The sequence below is a fragment of the Acanthochromis polyacanthus genome, chromosome 1, assembly GCF_021347895.1.
Source record: "Acanthochromis polyacanthus isolate Apoly-LR-REF ecotype Palm Island chromosome 1, KAUST_Apoly_ChrSc, whole genome shotgun sequence".
In the NCBI taxonomy this organism is placed as follows: Eukaryota; Metazoa; Chordata; class Actinopteri; family Pomacentridae; genus Acanthochromis; species Acanthochromis polyacanthus.
This window is the reverse complement of record NC_067113.1, coordinates 38789981-38809843: the sequence shown is the minus strand read 5'-3', so window position 1 is coordinate 38809843 and position 19863 is coordinate 38789981. Positions and strand designations below refer to the sequence as shown.

At 39.1% G+C, this 19863-nt stretch overlaps 4 protein-coding genes across 4 annotated transcripts; all 4 read left to right on the top strand.

The window, feature by feature from the left end:
* Positions 1-3125: 3125 nt before the first annotated feature.
* LOC110963741 (histone H1-like) lies at positions 3126-4098 on the top strand. Its single transcript, XM_022212213.2, has one exon. The coding sequence runs from the start codon at positions 3149-3151 to the stop codon at positions 3800-3802; it is 654 nt and encodes a 217-aa protein (XP_022067905.2). The 5' UTR covers positions 3126-3148; the 3' UTR covers positions 3803-4098.
* A 488-nt stretch (positions 4099-4586) lies between these two features.
* LOC110963744 (late histone H2A.2.2) lies at positions 4587-5514 on the top strand. The gene has a single exon (XM_051960089.1). The coding sequence runs from the start codon at positions 4821-4823 to the stop codon at positions 5202-5204; it is 384 nt and encodes a 127-aa protein (XP_051816049.1). The 5' UTR covers positions 4587-4820; the 3' UTR covers positions 5205-5514.
* A 206-nt stretch (positions 5515-5720) lies between these two features.
* Positions 5721-8039, top strand: LOC127533516 (histone H3-like). The gene is made up of 2 exons (XM_051946676.1): positions 5721-6151; positions 7327-8039. Exons 1-2 carry the CDS (start codon positions 5843-5845, stop codon positions 7738-7740), a joined length of 723 nt encoding a protein of 240 aa, XP_051802636.1. The 5' UTR covers positions 5721-5842; the 3' UTR covers positions 7741-8039.
* A 1745-nt stretch (positions 8040-9784) lies between these two features.
* On the top strand, positions 9785-19735 carry calua (calumenin a). The gene is made up of 7 exons (XM_022212211.2): positions 9785-9957; positions 11589-11814; positions 14255-14448; positions 15857-16023; positions 16123-16183; positions 17313-17512; positions 17843-19735. The coding sequence occupies exons 2-7, from the start codon at positions 11597-11599 to the stop codon at positions 17945-17947; spliced, it is 945 nt and encodes a 314-aa protein (XP_022067903.1). The 5' UTR covers positions 9785-9957; positions 11589-11596; the 3' UTR covers positions 17948-19735.
* Positions 19736-19863: the final 128 nt, after the last annotated feature.

The following is a 19863-nucleotide window of genomic DNA, read 5'->3' as shown; positions in this document are numbered from 1 at the left end:
CTTTTTTTTATTCTGAGTTAATATCAATCGTATAGAATGCTTTTGTTTGTATCGTTATTTTGTTGTTGGTGTGGCTATGTGTCCGTCCACTCACTATGTCCAGGTGACTGCAGCACCTGGATATAGGTGGGTGATTGCACGGGGCCGGGAGGCTTTTTGTTCTAGGCAGCCACACAGTTTAAGACCGCTGGCGCTGATGTAGGTAAGCGTTGTTTTTTTGCTATTTGGCCGGTTTGGATTGCCGCTGCTGGTAAGCAGATTCTCTTTCTTTGTCGTTTTTGCTCATGGAATAAATGGATTTATGGAAATGGAAATTCTGGTCTGGAGCGTTTGGATTTGTGTGTATCATGGACAGCGCTGGGCACGTCTGACTTAGCCTAGCTTAGCTAGACTGTATTCCCGTTATAAGGGATATACGGGAATACGGTCTAGCCCTCCTCCACTGACACATTTTGACAGGTTTTCAAACTCCGAGCAGATCAGACCGAACCAATCAGAGCACCAGAGGCGGGAGTTAACGATGCGTCATCTTCAGGGCAGAGTTGGCGACCGCAACAGAGCGAGGTTTCTCTCGTGCGCTTTCCTCTGTTTTGCACGGGCTGAATCTGTCCTTTAAACCTCAACAAGAAGCAGCTCTTAAAGCTTTTCTTTTTAAAAAGGATGTATTTTTAATTCCGGCAGGCTGTACGATAGAATGCGTAATGCTGCCCTCCACTGTTGAAAGGGAGAGCTTAGATTTTCCTCAGGACCCCTGTACGGCGAAGGAAGCGGTTAAAACTACAAAACATCATGGCGGAAAGGCAATTGTTAGGTCGCTTAGTGATTGCGTCACACATGTGTTACGCTGATTGGCTCTCTCCAATTCAAGCTGTGATCGGTAGTCCTGCCTCTGGGCTAGATTTGGTTCAATGGAGCAGTTCCAGACTGACTTTATGTGTATTTGTAATACACAATATAAAGGCTGTCTGGTCCCCAGGCAACGTCTGACTGAACCTTCCTGAACCGAAAGCCTGTGCATCTTTTTTATTGGAAAAAGATCGCGCCAATAGTATATAAAGACAATTGCTGATGTCCTACTCTTCACAGCGTGGCCACCGAGAGCCAGAAGGCTCAGGCAACAAAGGGGACTTTTGGGCCATTTTAGAAATGATTGCCAAACATGACCCTTTAGTAGAACAAAAATGGGGCATGGCAATGTTAAATACACAAGTCACAACATTCAGAATGAGATATTAGAAGTCCTGGCTGAAATGGTTAGGAGGAGGTAAAACAAAGTGAGGCATTCAGCATCCTTGTTGATGAGACAAAAGACTGGAAAAAACAGGAGCAAATCTCAGTAGTGCTCAGGTACGACTACAAAGCAACAGTACATGAGCGTTTCCTGCATTTTGAACATGGTGATAAGCTTGATGCCACTGGGCTAACAGAAACAATTGTCAATAGCCTCCAAAAATATGGATTGCAATACAAAGAACAGCTGGTTGGGCCTCTGATGAGTGGCAGACACAACGGAGTCTGCTGTATCCTTGGCTTACTTTTAAATGTATTGAGTGTTGCTTTTTGTATTTGATTTAAGAATATGCTACTGTTTATTATTGTTCCCAGGTTTACTTTTAAATGTATAGAGTGCGGCTTATTGTATTTTAAAACTTACATGACTGCACAGAACATCTAAGATTATTTTACCACAGATCAAGGGTACAGATTGTTGTTGTTCGCTGTGATGTATTGGGTAGTGCTTATTTTGATTAAGACTGATCAGTACACAGAACCCTATGATGTTTATGCTTTACAGCTGAGAACTAGTTGCTAAAAGTACAGAATATTATTTCTTATTTTATGTGTGATAATTGTCAGTAAACATTCTAAGAAGTGGAAATTAACAGGGTTGTATATAGAGCTGTTCTTGTACAATATTTGTCTCTTAACTGCCCTCAGGATTCTGTGGTTGAGCTTACTGTTTTTACATAACAGGCAGATGCTGCAGCTGATGATGCTGTAATTCACATAAACAAGAAAACAAGTCCATCATAATTTAATGTTAACAGTCCAACATGAAAAGGTCAAATACAGCTTTCCTATTGGGTTAAAGAGCAAAAAAACATGGAAAATACTTTGTAAAAGCCAGAGGTCGGTTGCGGCTTTCATTTTTTCTCATAACTTTTCAGTGCCCCCCCCAAAAAAATATCTGTTGTGCCCCCCCACTAAAATTTATCTGGATCCGCCCCTGGTCGGATGACGGCTAGTTGCAGATGATGTGAGTCTTGAACTTTTATTAGGAGTAGTTTAGGTTTGGTTTAGTTCTGATTTTGTACTGGTTTTTGACTTTGCGACTTGTTTCGGACTGTTTTTAAAACTGGTTTCAGCTTTGGTTTTGGACTGGTTTCAGACAGTATTCTGACTGGTCCTGAACATTTTTGGACTGGGTTAGGTTTCTGTCACAGCTGACAGAAACGTGTTGGACGACATAAAAGCATTTCTACTGAAACTGTGGAAAGATTATTTGGTGTGATTTAACTGTTTTCTCAGGTGTCAGACTGCAGCAGGTGTGATCCAGGTGAGGTTTGACAGTCAGTCATCAAAGATGAGCTGAGTTAAACTGAGGCGGTAACACCGAGAGAGCAGCTAGCTGAGCCATCCTCCAGCAGCAGCGCTGTGTTTGCAGATACCAAAATAATGTCACTTTAAACAAACACCATCGATCGGAGCACCCCGTTTTCCCTTCACATCTGTCAACAGACGTGTTTTCTCGCTGCCAAAGTGCGTCGAGGAGGATTAAGTTGGATTTTAAAGCTTTTACGACAGAAAAGTGACGGAAAAGTGACGGAACACAGCGTCGCTGGGCGGCAGATCGGGGAGGTTTGAAGGCTTCCTAAACAAACACGAGAAACGTTTTGAGGTTTCTGGAGCGTTATTATGAAGAAAACGATCTCCGCTATCGGCCTGATTCGGCTGTGTGTTTTATTTTGCCCTCAAGACGGGAATTTTGTCCGTTTTGGTGCGAAGAGAAAACACAAGTGAGAGCGTGTTGTGGCCGCGGCGGAGAGGAGGCGGGGCGGGTTGAGTCTCCGCGGTTCTCATGGTGTGTTTATGCACCAGCGTGAGCTCGGAGATCTCACCAGTCTGATCGGATCTTTCTGACAGAATCATGGCAGAAGTTGCTCCCGCTGCAGCCGCCGTTTCTCCGGCACCTCCTATCAAGATCAAAAAGAAGAACAAGACTGTGAGGAACAAAGCCACATGCGGCCAACTCATCCTGAAGGCGGCGGCCAGCTCCAATGATCGCAAAGGTGTGTCCTTATGCGCACTGAAGAGGGCGATGTGCGGTGAAGGATACGACGTGGAGGGAAACACTGGTCGCATTAAATGTGCCCTCAAGAAGCTGGTGGAAACAGGTGCTCTCGTGCAGGTTAAGGGAAGCGGAGCTTCCGGATCCTTCAAGGTCGGTAAGGTAACTGAGAAGACCAAGAAGAAGGACAAGAAAGGGGCGAAGTTGAGGGTCAAGAAAGCGGCGGAAGCGAAACCCACAGCCAATAAGAGTCTAACCCCGAAGAAGGCAAAAAAGAAAGCCACGAAGAAAGAAAGCCCCAGGAAACCAGCCGCCAAGAAACCATCGGCCAAGAAGCCGACTACTAAGGTACCAGCAGCCAAGAAGGCGAGGAAGTCCGCAGCAGTCAAACCCAAGAAACCCGCTCCCAAGAAATCCACCAAGAAACCCGCTGCCAAGAAATCCACCAAGAAAGCAGCTCCCAAGAAATCCACCAAGAAAGCAGCTCCCAAGAAAGCAGCAGCCAAGAAGTAAACCATAAACTTTACTTCGTCCACAAAAAGGCTCTTTTAAGAGCCACCCACATCTTCTGAGGAGTAAAATAATTTCTATTGTTACAGCCACTGGTTCTGCTGTTTATTTAAATGTACAAAATTTGGCCTGAATATTCACCTTTTCTTCATGTGTACATAGATTTATTATATTGTTTTTACTGCTTGTAGAGACATGTTTTGTAACAGAAACAAAAAGTTTTCTATTATTAATTTTACAATAAAATACAAATATTTTGTAAAATATTTGTAAATAAATATTTTATAATATTTCATAAATATTTTTTCTGTGCTTCCTTTTGTATTTTAACATATAACGTCTAAATATACTAATGGTTACATATGTATTGTGTGTGTGTGTATATATGTGTATGTATATATATATATGTGTGTATATATATATATATATTTATTCTATATTAAGTTTTTCATTGCTGATTTTTACAATGACATCCATGTACCGTTTTAGCTTATTTTTTGTGTTTTCTTATTTCCAGTAGTTCCATGAATATTGTTTCATCACTAGCAGCAAAAACTAAAATGCAACTGAACATTTTAGTGAAAATGCAAAAACTAATTGCTCTGAAACTTGACATGAAGCTTTATTTCTATAATATTAGGTTCAACTCTAAGCTTTGCACATTTCTTAGAGGAATATTTTCGGGGTTTTTTTTGGTCATTTTTTGTATTTATTCATTATTCTAATATTTTTAAAATTAATGTGTGCATTCATTGATTCTTTAACATTTACATTTATTTTGTTGAAGTTGAAGTTCTGTGTTTATTCTGTTTTCTCTTTGCCGTTTATTTTGTAAGTCCAGTTCCAGAAGTGTCGTTCATACTACAGAAACAAGACGTAACCTCGTCTGATTGGCTGCTTTACTGAAAGCAATGTCTGACCAATCAGCGAGCAGTTGTACTGCATATATAATGGTGACATCAAGCTGTTAAACTGATTCCGTTTACGGCTTGTGATACAGTAGCAAAACGAGTGCAAGAAAATGTCGGGACGAGGAAAGAGCGCGAAGTCCAGAGCCAAGGCCAAGAGCCGCTCCTCCAGGGCCGGACTCCAGTTCCCCGTCGGCCGTGTCCACAGGCTGCTAAGGAAGGGAAACTATGCCAAGCGTGTCGGTGCCGGAGCTCCCGTCTACCTGGCGGCTGTGCTGGAGTACCTGACCGCTGAGATCCTGGAGCTGGCTGGAAACGCCGCCAGAGACAACAAGAAGACTCGCATCATCCCCCGTCACTTGCAGCTGGCTGTCCGCAACGACGAGGAGCTCAACAAGCTGCTGGGCGGAGTGACCATCGCTCAGGGCGGCGTGCTGCCCAACATCCAGGCGGTGCTGCTGCCCAAGAAGACCGAGAAGGCTAGCAAAGCCAAGTAAAGACCCGGAAGCACAACAACCCTCAAAGGCTCTTTTCAGAGCCACACACCTTCACTGAAGACTTAATCCTTCATTTGAGAATGACCACTTTATATATGTATATTTATTTACAAGTATTTTTGCTCTCACCTAATTTTGACTATATTAATCAGTTATTTGTAGTATAAAATATATACAGATAATACAAATCTAGTAAAGAATATATGAACACGGACAGTTAAAATAAACCATACTATATTATGCATATAAATATATAATGCAAAATGTTTGTAAATATTTACATTTAGCAAATATTGAAGGAAGTGTTTTACTTTGTAAGGAAAGTATGAAAGATATCAAATTAAATATTAAAATAAACGCAAAAAATAAAGACAGAGCAGCTGTGATGTGATTTTAAGTTCATTATCACATACTTTTATTTATATCAAATTTTAGACCTTTTTTTTTACTCTTCTAACGTCTCCAGTTTGAAAAGTGGCGGCAGGCTGTCCTCTATCACGTCCACATTGCGCCGCTTTCAAACGAGAACGGTGACGTCACTCTCTGGCTGCCTGTCTTCAATCACATCCGCTGTGTGACTATAAAGCCGGCTGTTCTCAGCTGCTCCGACACCAGTTTCGAGAGAAGCAATCCACAAGATGAGCGGAAGAGGCAAAGGAGGAAAAGGACTCGGTAAAGGAGGCGCCAAGCGGCACCGTAAAGTCCTTCGAGATAACATCCAGGGAATCACCAAGCCAGCTATCCGCCGTCTGGCTCGTCGCGGTGGTGTCAAGCGTATCTCCGGTTTGATCTACGAGGAGACTCGCGGTGTGTTGAAGGTGTTCTTGGAGAACGTCATCCGTGATGCCGTCACCTATACCGAGCACGCCAAGAGGAAGACTGTGACCGCCATGGACGTGGTGTACGCTCTCAAGAGGCAGGGCCGCACTCTGTACGGCTTCGGCGGTTAGACGGACCCGACCACAACAATCAACCCAACGGCTCTTTTAAGAGCCCCCCACACCCCTAGAGAGCAGAAATGTTCATGTTCACTGTATTATCACATGTTGTTAGTTAATGTAAACTTAAATATATTTAAGTGTAACTTGATCTGGTTATGCAGTAAAATATGTACCTGTGAAGCACACTTTAATGGCTACTGTGAAATGAAAATGTATAAAATTAATGAAACTTAATGTAGTAAATATGACTTTCGATCTTCATCTGACAACATGGTGTGTATACATAGTTTAGAGGATGCTTGAACTATTGACTATTTAGATTTTAAGGTTATTCACCTCAAGAGATTTTTCTATATTTTCATAAATAGTGAACTGTACTGATGCTATCATTTATACACTATTTTGAGCTTATTGCAGTTCATTGACATTCATAGAAATACTTTGTAGAAAGCATAAATACAAGAAACTGATACAACAGTTAATGGTAATTTATATCTAAAGACCCCTGGTATTTCTAATAAAATGTATTTATTAAAATGGATTAAACTACATTAAAATAGTGAATACATCCAGTATGCATGGAGAGCTATTCTTTAATGTTTCCCAACAACTTGAAATGACCAATTCAGCTCAGGAAACTTAATCTGATGTATTGTTTCTAAAATATTATCAGTTTTCTGTATTTAATTCTCAAGAGACACAAGCATGAATTATTTTTTGTCATGTTATTTAATAATATCCTGTTGGAAAACATGTTAATGTATCACTAATGTTATATTTATTCCTGTTTTGTGACTAAATTTAATTTTAGAGAGCTATGCATAGTAGATTTCATTCTCCTTCACAGCAGTTTGCTGAAATAAAAAACACCCAAACATCCTGTGGACTCATTAAGTTCATACTTTTAGATTTTGCTTCATGATACTCACATAAAACTGTTCTTTACTGAGGTTTTTAGCGCCTAAAAAAGGCGCAAAAACAACAGCTGAAGCAGAGCGACTCTCCTGGTTGGTTACTTTGAATTTTCAAATATCATCCGTGCGGTGTCTGATTGGTTACATCACGTGAAACCAGAGGACCAATCAGAGCCCAGATCTTGCCGGCGCTGTGTATAAACGCAGCGCAGCTCGGAGGAACGCTTCATATTCTCTGTGAAGAAAGAAAGAAAGAAAGAAAGCTGAACCATGGCCAGAACCAAGCAGACGGCTCGTAAGTCCACCGGAGGAAAAGCTCCCAGGAAGCAGCTGGCCACCAAGGCTGCCCGTAAGAGCGCCCCGGCCACCGGCGGCGTCAAGAAGCCTCACCGTTACCGGCCCGGCACCGTGGCTCTGAGGGAGATCCGCCGCTACCAGAAATCCACGGAGCTGCTGATCCGTAAGCTGCCCTTCCAGCGCCTCGTCAGAGAGATCGCTCAGGACTTCAAGACCGACCTGCGCTTCCAGAGCTCGGCCGTCATGGCTCTGCAGGAGTCCAGCGAGGCTTACCTGGTCGGCCTGTTCGAGGACACCAACCTGTGCGCCATCCACGCCAAGAGGGTCACCATCATGCCCAAAGACATCCAGCTGGCCCGCCGCATCCGTGGAGAGAGAGCTTAGATTCAGTCTAACTGAACCCACAACCAACGGCTCTTTTAAGAGCCACTAAGTCTCTAAACGGCTCTCATCCTGCTCAATACTATTAAGTCAATTAACCTCATCTATTCTATTAAAGTCATACTACACCTATAAGTAAAATACGAACTGGGTTGTTTCAAGGGAATGCCATCACATATCTACATATAGATCTATTTTGCATTGACAATATTACAAATATCAAAGTGTCTTTGAGTATCAACAGTTTAGAGTAATTGCTGCTGATTTGAACAGTAAGTTCTCTGGTGTTACTGGTAGTAAACAATATAACTCATATTAATGCTAAAACTGTTAATATATTAAAAATGTGGTATTTATTACTCTAACCATCAGTATCTCTGCTGCTAATAACACATTTGGATGTAAATTTCTTATTTTTGTGAAGAAACTGATCTTAATTCATTGCAGTAAATATACAGTCTTAGTTGACCTGATTTTTCCTGTCTAGTTATTTATTTCCTTTTGCCTATAAATATATATATATATATATATATATATATATATGTGTGTGTGTGTGTGGTGTACATATATATATATATATATATATACATATATGTATATATAATATTAGCATGCTGTAGCATTAGCTAACTAATTAGCAAACTTTGAGTATGGCAATAGCATTATGCTATATTAGCATGCCGTAGCACTAGCTAACCAACTAGCTAACATTAGTTATGTTAATAGAATTATGCTATATTAGCATGCTGTAGCACTAGCTAACTAACTAGCTAACTTTAGGTATGTTGATAGTATTATGCTATATTAGCATGCTGTAGCATTAGCTAACTGACTAGCTGACTTTAGTTATGCCAATAGCATTACGCTACAATAGTATACAGTAGCAATAGCTAACTAATTAGCTAATTTTAGGTATGGCAATAGCATTATGCTATATTAGCATATCATAGTACTAACTAACAAACTAGCTAATTTTAGGAATGCAATAGCATTGTGTTATATTAGCATGCCGTAGCACCAGTTAACTAACTAGCTAACTTTAGGTATGCCAATAGCATTATGCTACATTAGCATGCTGTAGCATTAGCTAACTAACTAGCTAACTTTATGCATGGCAATAGTATTATGCTATATTAGCATGCGGTAGCACTAGCTAACTAACTAGCTTACTTTAGGTATAGCATTAACATTATGCTATATTAGCATGCTGTAGCACTAGCTAACTAACTAGCTAGCATTCAGTTAAGCTAATAACATTATGCTATATTAGCCTGCTGTAGCACAAGCTAGCTAATTAACTTACTTTTGGTTGCGGTAATGACAAAAAAAAGACACAAAACAACAAACTGAAACACAAAATGAAAACTTAGTTGAAAGTGATTTCTAGGACACAGACATAATTTGTTATTTTCCATATAAAATGTGATATATTACCAAAAAAGAAATATCTGTCATGATTATCTCAATTTACTAAAACAACAACACAATCAAAACAATTTCTGAATCAGCTCATTTTAAAATTGTTTAGCTAATTAGAAGGTGGTTGGTATTAAATTCAGACAGTTATTTAGTTGACATTTTAGTCATATCCAATCATTTTTATTATTTATTGTTTGTTTCAATAAAAAGTAATTTGTGATTTGTAAAGACATGATCATAATGAACATAAAAATATTAGTTTCTTTTACTTTTAATAAAAATATATGCAGATATATCCCATGGACTTCAAAAGTCCCTCAGTTACGTACATTTTTTTTTTACCGTTATTTTATTTATATTTTTTTAACTTTATTTCGTTTTATTTATTTATTTATTTTAAATAGCTAAATGTTTTTTTCTGTGTTTTCTTCTGGTTCCTCTTCAGCTTTTCTTCTCTTCTTTTCAGTCTTTGAGGACGTGGCAGCATCTCTGTTACTTTTCTCATCGCGGAGCCTCTGATTGGTCCATGCGTGAACCCCAGCCAATGAGTGGAGAGGACGAGCGCGGCTCCCTCTGACGACACCGTCAGAACGTTAGCGCTTGCTGAAGTGGACCAATCAGATCGGGAGAAGTTCCTCCTGTCGGCCTCCGATTAGCTGCACCTCGGGCCGGACAGACGGAAACCGGAGTGCGGGGCCGGAACGTGTGATTGTCGGTTGAGCGGGGACAGAAGAGTCGGTAAACACGAAGCAACGGAGACACCGGGACCCGCCGCCAGGTGCACGAGCAGCACGTCCACAGGTGAGTCCGTCAGGGCGGTTTTTAACGGCGTGTTGGTTTTTGTTGCTGCATAGTTCAGTGTTTTTACCAAATATGGTCATCAGGAAGCTGCAGCTGCTCCTGATCACTAATCAATAATTAGACTGATTGGAAGGAGGCGGATCAATAACATCCACCAACTACAACAAAAGAACATTAATGACTGGAACAAATCGAATTAGTTTATTTCGTAATACAGCAAACGGAGCCTCTGTTTATATTCATGAAAAAATATGTATTTGTTTGTTTGTTTATTATCAATAGAAGATCCTATTGATTTGTGATCATGTTCTGATCATTAAGCAGCTTTAATCATCAACATTATTTAAACTACAGCAGATAAATAGATTAAAATCCTCCTTTCTTCCTCTTCTGATCAATAAATAAACTTTATATTTATTTAATCTTCAAAACAGCATCATGATGTTTTTACTGCTCTGATGACATCATAGAAAACAGCTGGGAGGTGAGATGATGAAACTTTTCAGCAGAACACATTGTCAGTTTCTGGGTTTTCTTATTAGAAACACAAATAAACAGTTTTTTACTTTTTACATGTTTGAGTTAAATGGAGGTTCTTCAGTAGATTACATAAAAATAATTAATATTTTTCTATAAAAATGAAACTAACGAACCAGCAGTAAAAAAAAAACATTATTTTCTGTCTAACAGACTAACTAGCTAAGTAATATATAATAAGCTAATACCATAGTACTATATTAGCATCCAGTAGCACTAGTTAAACAACTAGCTAACCTTTGGTTAAGCTAATATTATATTACTTTATGCTGTACTAGCATGCTGTAGAGCTAGCTAATGAACTAGCAGATTTTATGTTAGGGTAATAACATTATGCTACATTAGCTTGATTCGGCACTAGCTGACTAAATCATTGACTTCATAATAAGCTAATAACATGCTATACTAGCATACTGTAGCACTATCTAACTAACTAGATTACTAAACTTAAACTTAACTAAATTTAGGTTAAGCTAATAACATTATGCTATATTAGCATTCTGGAGCACTTGCTGGCTAAACAGCTAACTTTTGCTAAGCTAGTAACACTATGCTATATTAGTATACTGTAGAACAAGCTAACCAACTGGCTGAATTTAGGATAAGCTAAAGACATCATGCTATACTAGCATGCTATAGCACTAGTTAACTAACTAGCTGACTTTATGTTAAGCAAAAAACATGTTATACTAGCATGCTGTAGCACTAGCTAACTAACAAGCTGACTTTATGTTAAGCAAATAACATGTTATACTAGCATGCTGTAGCACTAGCTAACTAACTAGCTGACTTTATGTTAAGGTAATAACATGTTATACTAGCATGCTGTAGAACTAGATAACTAACTAGCTGACTTTACATTAAGCTAGTAACATTATCCCACTTCAGCTTAATGTAGCACTAGCTAGCTACCTTGAATTCCTTGCTCCTGTATGCTAAGTGTCCCTGCTGATTGGATTTGACATTGTTTTTAACATCAGGAATTTAAATATCAGTGATAATAAAGTTCTGACTTCACTGAAAATAAACCATTTTAAAAACATAATAGTGCCTGCTGCGTAGATGTTTGACCGAGTTGCGTCTTTGTGTTTCAGTTTTCACAATGATCCGTCCAATGCTGATGTGTTTCATCCTCTGCGTCGTCTACGGCAGCAGCAAACCCACCGAGAAGAAAAGTCGAGTTCATCACGAAGAACCTCTGAGCAACCTGGAGCACAACGACGACAAGAACAACGACTACGACCATGAAGCTTTCCTGGGCCAAGATGAGGCCAAAACCTTCGATAATCTGCCACCAGAGGAGAGCAAACGGAGACTCGGGTGAGTTCAGGAGATCTAAATGCTGACAAACACAACGGTTCTAACGGTTTTAACTCTAACACTCACAATAAAGGGTTGGGTTAGGGGACTAAATGGTGCCAACTTTACATTTTAACTTTAAACACAAAGTTCTTAAGTGACCACAGCAAGACATTTTAAGTTGGACGAACCGAAGTCCTGAAAAAACAGCAAACTTCTATCGATATCTTGAGTTGTTAAAACACAACAAAAAAAGTTGTTTAAACTAAGCGTCTTTAAAATTGTCAAGCATAATAATTAAAGTTTGACAAGTAACTTATCTATTTAAGCCAGTCATTACTTTTTCAGGAACAATTTGTCAAAATGTGAAGTTAACTGGGCGGCATGGCTCAGTGGATAGAGTGGCCGTCTTGTAACTGGAAGGTTGCCGGTTCGATCCTCCGCCCGTCATGCTCATGTCGAGGTGTCCCTGAGCAAGACACCTAACCCCTAACTGCTCCTGGTGGGTCGTGGTTAGCGCCTTGCATGGCAGCTCCTGCCATCAGTGTGTGAATGTGACGTATCATGTAAAGTGCTTTGGATAAAAGTGCTATATAAATACTACCATTTAACTGTGTTTCTGTTTTCTGACGATATGACAGAAGTTAGATTTATTAGCATCAAAGCACAAAGAACTATATATATATATATATATATATATATAATATATAAACATATTTAATTTTAGGTTAAAATGAGCTCATTTTCTGCATGTAATCGTTGTCTGGAGGTTATTAATAATTACAGGAGTCTGTCATGCTGGCCCTTTGCTAGCTAAACCCCCAGAATGCTTTCTGACTCCAAAAAACACTAAAAATCACCAAATCAAAATTCAAACAACAGAAATATCAATCACATAAATACTGATTCAACTATCTGAATTTGAACATGAACATTCCCATGATTCTTTGTAATCAAAATTAGTTTACTAATTTTTTAGCTTACACTAAAAACAATATACTGTATTAGCATGCTGTAGCGGTACCTAGCTAAATAATTGACTTTACAATAAGCTAATGACATTATGCAATGTTTCCTCTACATTCATTCATTTGGCGGCGGGCCGCTGCTGCTGAATCCTAGCCGCCGCTCCTTCTAAGTTATTTCTTTTTTGTTGTAATTGTCGCAAACACACCACCGCCGCATGTCTCCACCTTCACAACAGAGTTCTGCACTGTGTCGGGTACTCGTGAGTACTAAGGTAAACTACAGATAACTATCTCGATCAGTATCTACTCTTTGATATGTCGGTTAATATGACGTTCATGTCATGAGAGCGCGGCTTTGAAAGTGACGTCATGTCACCAGACAGCAGGTCAGAGTCAGAGGAGTGTCGTCTTGAAAAATAGGGCAGCGACTTACCAGGAAAAAGTTATTAGCTCAAGATGACTCATAATAGATTTTACAAGTTAAACAGACTTTCACAAAATATTGATGTCTAGCTAACGTTACATAACATATCGATACCCCGGTGCCAACTCAGTGTCGCTAATGTGAGTAAACTATTGATAGCATTAAGCTAATATCTACACTCCATGATGTAACTGTTGACTGCGTTTTCAGATGAGCTTGTTCAAATATTAGGGTTTTTTTGTACATTGAGCCTCTAAAAAGTCATTTTCAACTGGCCGTTCAATAAATAGGTGGTAAAGAAAAATCTGCAGTCGAGTGTCAATTGTGTACTCGTCACAGCTCCTCAGACAGCCTGCCGCCGCTGCTGAATAAAGTTGTAGAGGAAATACTGCATTATGCTGTATTAGCATGCTGTAGCACTAGCTAGTTAACCAGCTGATTTTAGGTTAAGCTACTAACATTATGCTGTATTAGCATCCAGTAGCATTAGCTAACTAACTAGCTAACTTTAGATTAGGGTAATAACATTGTACTATATTAGCATGCTGTAGCACTAGCTAACAAACTTACTAACTTCAGCTTAAGCTAATTATGCTATATTAGCATGCTGTGACACAAGCTAACTAAATAGCTGACTTTATGTTTAGCTAATATCATTATGCTATATTAGCATGCTGTAGCACTAGCCAGCTAAATAGCTGACTTTATGTTAAGTTAATATCATTATGCTACATTAGCTTGATAAAGTATTAGCTAGTTTCTTTAATTACTCATTCCTTTGGACTAAACATCTCGCTTGCTGTCTAAGATAGCTAACTAAATTTATGTTACATTAAAAACAATTTGCTATATTAGCATGCTGTAGGATTAGCTAACTAAATAATTGACTTTACAATAAGTTAAACTTAAAACATGAACTGCCTGTATTCGTAGCAGCCAAGAGGCTAATGTAGATAAAGAATCAGCTGATTCTGAGGAGGTTCTCATAGGATTAGTTCAGGAGAACGTTTCTCAGGATGGAACAGAACCGTAACAGAAAAGACCTTCAGTAATGTCTGTCTGTCTGCAGAATCATCGTGGATAAAATTGACGGCGACCAGGACGGTTTCGTCTCCGAAGACGAGCTGAAGGTTTGGATCAAAATCGCCCAGAAGAAGCACATCTACGACAGCGTGGAACATCAGTGGAACGACTTCGACCTGAACGCCGACGGCCAGATCAGCTGGGAGGAGTACAAGAACGTCACGTATGGCAGTTATCTAGGTAAGAACCCAAACACACTCTGTTCTAACTGTAAAATAAAGAAAAAGAACGGTGCTAAGTGGATCCAAAAGTAGCTGCTATAGAAGAACTGATTCTAGTTCAGTAAAGAACCTTTTACAAGGAGGTTATCTAAAGAACCATCTTGCCAAAGATCCATCAAAGAACCATCAAAAAGTGGTTCCTTTAGCGGCGCTCTTAACAATTTTAGTAAAAGTAGGTTCTGTAGGGAACCCTGCTCAGGATAGTTCTTCATGGACCCTCCTGGTTCAGTAAAGAACAAATGATTCATCCAGAATGAAAATAATTGTTAGCTACAGCTCTAATTTCACGCTGAAGAACCTTTTAAAGAACCATCCACTCAATAAAGAGATTCTTCAATTGGTGTTGGTGCTTTTGAAGAACCAGAGAACCTTCTGTAGAGCAATTCAAGAGCCTTCCTTTACCTGAGAGCACACTCAGTAAAATAAAATCGCTAACTGGAACCAAAAACGGTTCTTAACAGTGATGCAGTGGAAGAACCTTTCTTAGTTCAATAAAGAGCCTTTTAGCAAGACCTTTCTTAAAGAATCCCTGAAAAAGCACACAAACTAGTTTCTTAAGGTGCCAGAAGTGGAGCTTCGAAGAACTTGAGTAAGAATAGGTTCTATCTGGAACCGTTCTTGGAACAGTTCTTTGTTTACCCACTTGGTTCAGTAAAGAACCTCTTTAAAAAGTAATGTTTTTAAATAAATGGATCTTTAAGCGTTTTCTATTAGTTTTTTTTTTGGTACAGGTTGAATAACGAGAACATTAAGAAGCTGTTGAAAGATCATTAAGGTTCCTCTTTACTTCATTGGGTTCAGTCAGGTGTGAAGAACGTCGTCTTTAGAAAAACACTAAATCAGTTACAGTGACGTGGAACATAGAACCGTAAAACCTTCACTGAACTTGTGAATAAATCAAGAAACACTGAAAACATGACATGACAACTGATTTTGTACACTGAACCATCAATACCAGAATTTGCAGCATTTCTGGGTTCCTTCCAGTAGAACATATTTCATAATTTGAGTTCTGGACTCTTGGTTTGACGGAACAACATTTTATAACAACGCCAGGAACTGTGACACACATTTCTAATTGTTCTCTGACATTTTACAGAACAAATAATTAACCGATAATGGAGATATTGTTAGTTGCAGCTCTAATTTCATGCTGTTCCATGCAACCAAACCAAAGAACCCCAGTAGAAATAAAGAACCTTTAAAGGAACCATAAAAAGTAGGTGAATCATCCACTAAATTGAACTGATGGTGGTGTTTCGAAGAACCATGAAGCCTGGTGAGGAACTAGTCAAATAGCATCATTTTTCTGAGAGTTTCAAACAGCAGATGGGTTCTCTGAGGTTCTCTGACTGGTTCTCCATCAGACGACCCTCAGGCGGACTCGGAGTACAACTACATGCTCATGATGGCGAGGGATGAGAGACGCTTCAAAGTCGCCGACAGGAACGGAGATTTGATCGCAGACAAGCAGGAGTTCACGGCGTTCCTTCATCCTGAAGATCACGAACACATGAAGGACGTCGTGGTTCAGGTGGGAACGACGACGGAGTCAGGAGAACATTTAGAGAAAGATGAAAGATTGGAGCAGAAACGTACAGTTTAACATTCAAATGTCTGCTCACTTTGACAGGAAACCATCGAAGACATCGACAAGGATGGAGATGGATTCATCAACCTGAAGGAATACATCGGTAAAAACACTGCAGAACTTTTATGTTCTCGTTAAATCAGCTTTAAAATGTGGTTCCAGAGGAACTTGACATGTAAAGTTCTACCATCATACTGTGAATATTTCCAGAGTTACAGGACTTTGAAGACCATTGGAGACTTCTATGTCCCTGTATAAAGTTCTAGAATACTCTAGAACTTTCTCCTCTATGGACTTGAAGGACCTGGAACTCTGGAAATATTCACAGTATGAAGGTGGAACTCTGATTATTGATAAAGTTATTGGAGATGAAGAACCAGATGGTTCTTTGTGGTAATTTTGACTCTTTTTGTGTAGATTTAGAGTCAGGGGGTAATTTTGCTTGTCTTCTTGTGGGACATTCACCAATTTTTGTGGTGATTTTTGTCATTTTGTGGTAGTTTAGGCCGCTTTTGTGTTGATTTTGTCTCTTTATGTGGTGATTTTTTTGGTAATTTTGGAACCTTTTTGACGATTTCGTCTCCTTTTATCGTCTCTTTTTGTTCCGTCATTATGGAACAAATGAGGTACAGTTCTTGTATTTGTGGTTGAATAGATAGATAGATAGATTAAACCTTTATTAATCCCACAGCGGGGAAATTTACAGTGTACAGCAGCAAATAGAACACTGGAATCAAAGAAAGAGTGCAGCACACAGTATATATATATAAATAGAAATATTTTCTTCTTCAGAAGAAAAGAAAGCAGTATTTACAGTATTTTTTTAAAGGAAATTGCACATCATCATTATTTACATTTCTTATTGCACAGTTTGTAAATGGGTGAACAGAAACTACTGGGAGTTTGATTGTAAAGTGTGACTGCAGCAGGAAGGAAGGACCTGTGGTTTCTCTGCTTTTCACACCGCGGGTGAAGCAGTCTGTCACTGAAGGAGCTGCCCACTGATCTTACTGTTTCCTTCGGGGGGGGGAGGTGTCCTTGAGTCTAGCCAGCAGGGGTCAGCACTTCTACAGATCACATCTGATCTTCGTTTTGCCTGCAGCAGATTCTGGTCTCGTGATGGAATCAGTTTACTGACGAATTCTGCTCGTCAGATTAGACCTAGAACGGTTTCAAGGTTGAATAAATGGTTTTTAAGTTGGTTTCTCAGTTTCTTTTCGCCTCGTCTTCAGGTGATATGTACAACGCTGAGGATGGAGAGGAGGAACCCGAATGGTTGGCGACGGAACGTCAGCAGTTCGCAGAGTTCAGAGACAAAAACAATGACGGGAAGATGGACAGAGAGGAAACTCTGGACTGGATCCTTCCGGCCGACTACGACCACGCTGAGGCCGAAGCCAAACACCTGCTGCACGAGTCCGACTCCAACAAGGTCTCAGAGAGCCCAGACTTTATTTTTCGTCCAGGTGTTCCACCCGGTACCGGTCAAACTCATCAGAATATTGAGATTCAGATGTTCTTCCTGTTACCCAGGAAGCTACAGCCAGAAGCTAGTTAGCAAAGCTTAGCATAAAGACTGGAAACAAAGGGAAACTGCTAGCCTGGTTTTTAGTCATGAACTACAAAATGAGTGATTTTTCTACATTTCAGTGCCGCGTAACCAGACAAAATGTTTTGCTGGTGAGTTTTTAGCTGGTCTGTTGTGTTTTTTGTTGATGTTCATGAGGTTTTTGTGCTTTTTATTTATTTTTTATTTGTTCAGGATGGAAAACTGAGCAAGAAGGAGATCCTGGACAAGTATGACGTGTTTGTGGGCAGCCAGGTGACGGACTTCGGCGAGGCTTTACTGCGACACGACGAGTTCTAGATGGAGAACATGACCTTTCTGGAGAATAATTTATTCCGTGAAACCTCCAGAAGAGAAAAATCATGGTTTGTTTTGAGGTTTCACTTGAAGACTTTTGTTACTGTTGGGTTCTTTTTGTAAAATTTTTAAGGTTTTTTTTTTAATATTTCGTCTGTTTTTTTAAAAAAAGTGGTTTTTGCTGATTTCCTGTTGTTTGGGGGAAACTTTATCATTTTCTGTTTAAATTCGACTCAGGTGGACGCTAAAGACAAATTTCAACCCAAATAAGTTTAAAAAAAGGCTAAAAAGTTTTTATTTTTCTAGAAAGCCCTGATAAGAACCGATGCACTACAGAAAACAATCAGATTTTTTTTTTTGACATTTTCTACTGAGATTCTGTTGAAACACCAAACATGTTTTCTCTACGATTGAAAATTCTTTAAACTTTTACCATTTATTACGTAAATAAATGTACAGATGAAGGTGGGAACTTGAAGTCTTGATCTCGAGGTGAAGAATGTTTAACTTGAACTTAGTTTAAATTGACTAAAAGTTGATGGAACTTTATTTCTACCATTGAAATAAAGTTTACGACCTAAAAGTTTGATCTAGAATCGTAAATTTGAGGGTTTTTTTAATCTTTTGGTGGGTTCTTCTGACAAAGTTCTCCAAAGTTCTGCTAGTGTTTGTCTCAGCAGGAAGTTCTTCTTTTCATTCCCAGAATGTTCTTCTTGGAGGTGAAAGACATTGTAAAAATGTTTGGGGAGAACATTGTTCTGAAAAACCGAATGTTGCACAGAGAACGTTCTATCTTTCTTATTATGGAACATTTTATTGATTCTGTAATGTGTTCCCCAAAACATCCTGAGAACGCTGTAGGTAGAACGTTCCATGTTTGTTAATATGTCACATTATAGAACCGTCTGACGAAGAACGTTCTGTTATCTGAGGTCTTGATAACATCTGGAAAACATCTTTTCAATGTTCTGTTGAGAACATCCTTCTTTTGTCATTGTTGTGGAAATGTCTTACGTTCTATCATGTGTTCCTTCAACAAATAGGCAAAATGTGCTACTGTTGTTATATCTCATTAGAGCAACGTCTTATGAAGAACGTTCTGTCATCTGAGGTCTCGATAATGTCTTGAAAGCGTTTCCTGAATGTTGCATCTTCTAGAAGAACATTCTATTATGTGTTCCTTCAATTAAAAGGCAAAGTGTTCATATATTTCATTACAGGAATGTTCTTAGACGTTCTGTATAAAATATATTCTGTCTTCTGAAGCCTTGAGAACATCTGGAGAACATATTTTTAAGTGTTGGTTTGAAAACATTCTTCCTTTGTTGTTGTGGAACAGTGTGAGATTGTTTTGCAGAGGAACGTTGTATAATGTGTTCCTCAGCAACATCCTCAGAACATCGTAGGAAGAAAGTTCCACCTTTGTTAATGTATCACATTATAAGAACGTCTTATACGGAACGTTCTGTCATCTGAGGCCTTGAAAATTAGTTTGAGAACGTTCATTCTTTGTAGTTTTGGAACATTGTGAGAATGTTTTGATTAGAAGAACGTTCTTTAATCAACAACATCCCTAAAACATCTTCAGAACGTTCCACCTTAGTTAATATCACATTACAGGAACATTTTATAAAAAAAATCATTTGAGGTCTTGACTACATCTGGAGAACTGTTCTTGAATGTTGCTTTGCTTTTGTAGAACATCCTCTGTGTTCCTGAATGTCAAAGTTAAAACGTTCTACTAACTTTACATTGTTGGAAATTAAAACGTTCTTTGGATGTTTGATTAAACAGTCTTCTTTCTTTAGAACCTACAGGTTTTATCATCCGGTGTTAGAACGTTCCTGAAGACTTAATGATGGATCTAGAAGCAGTTTGTTGTGGGTTCTTTAAGATGACGTTCTGCTGGTTCTCCAGTG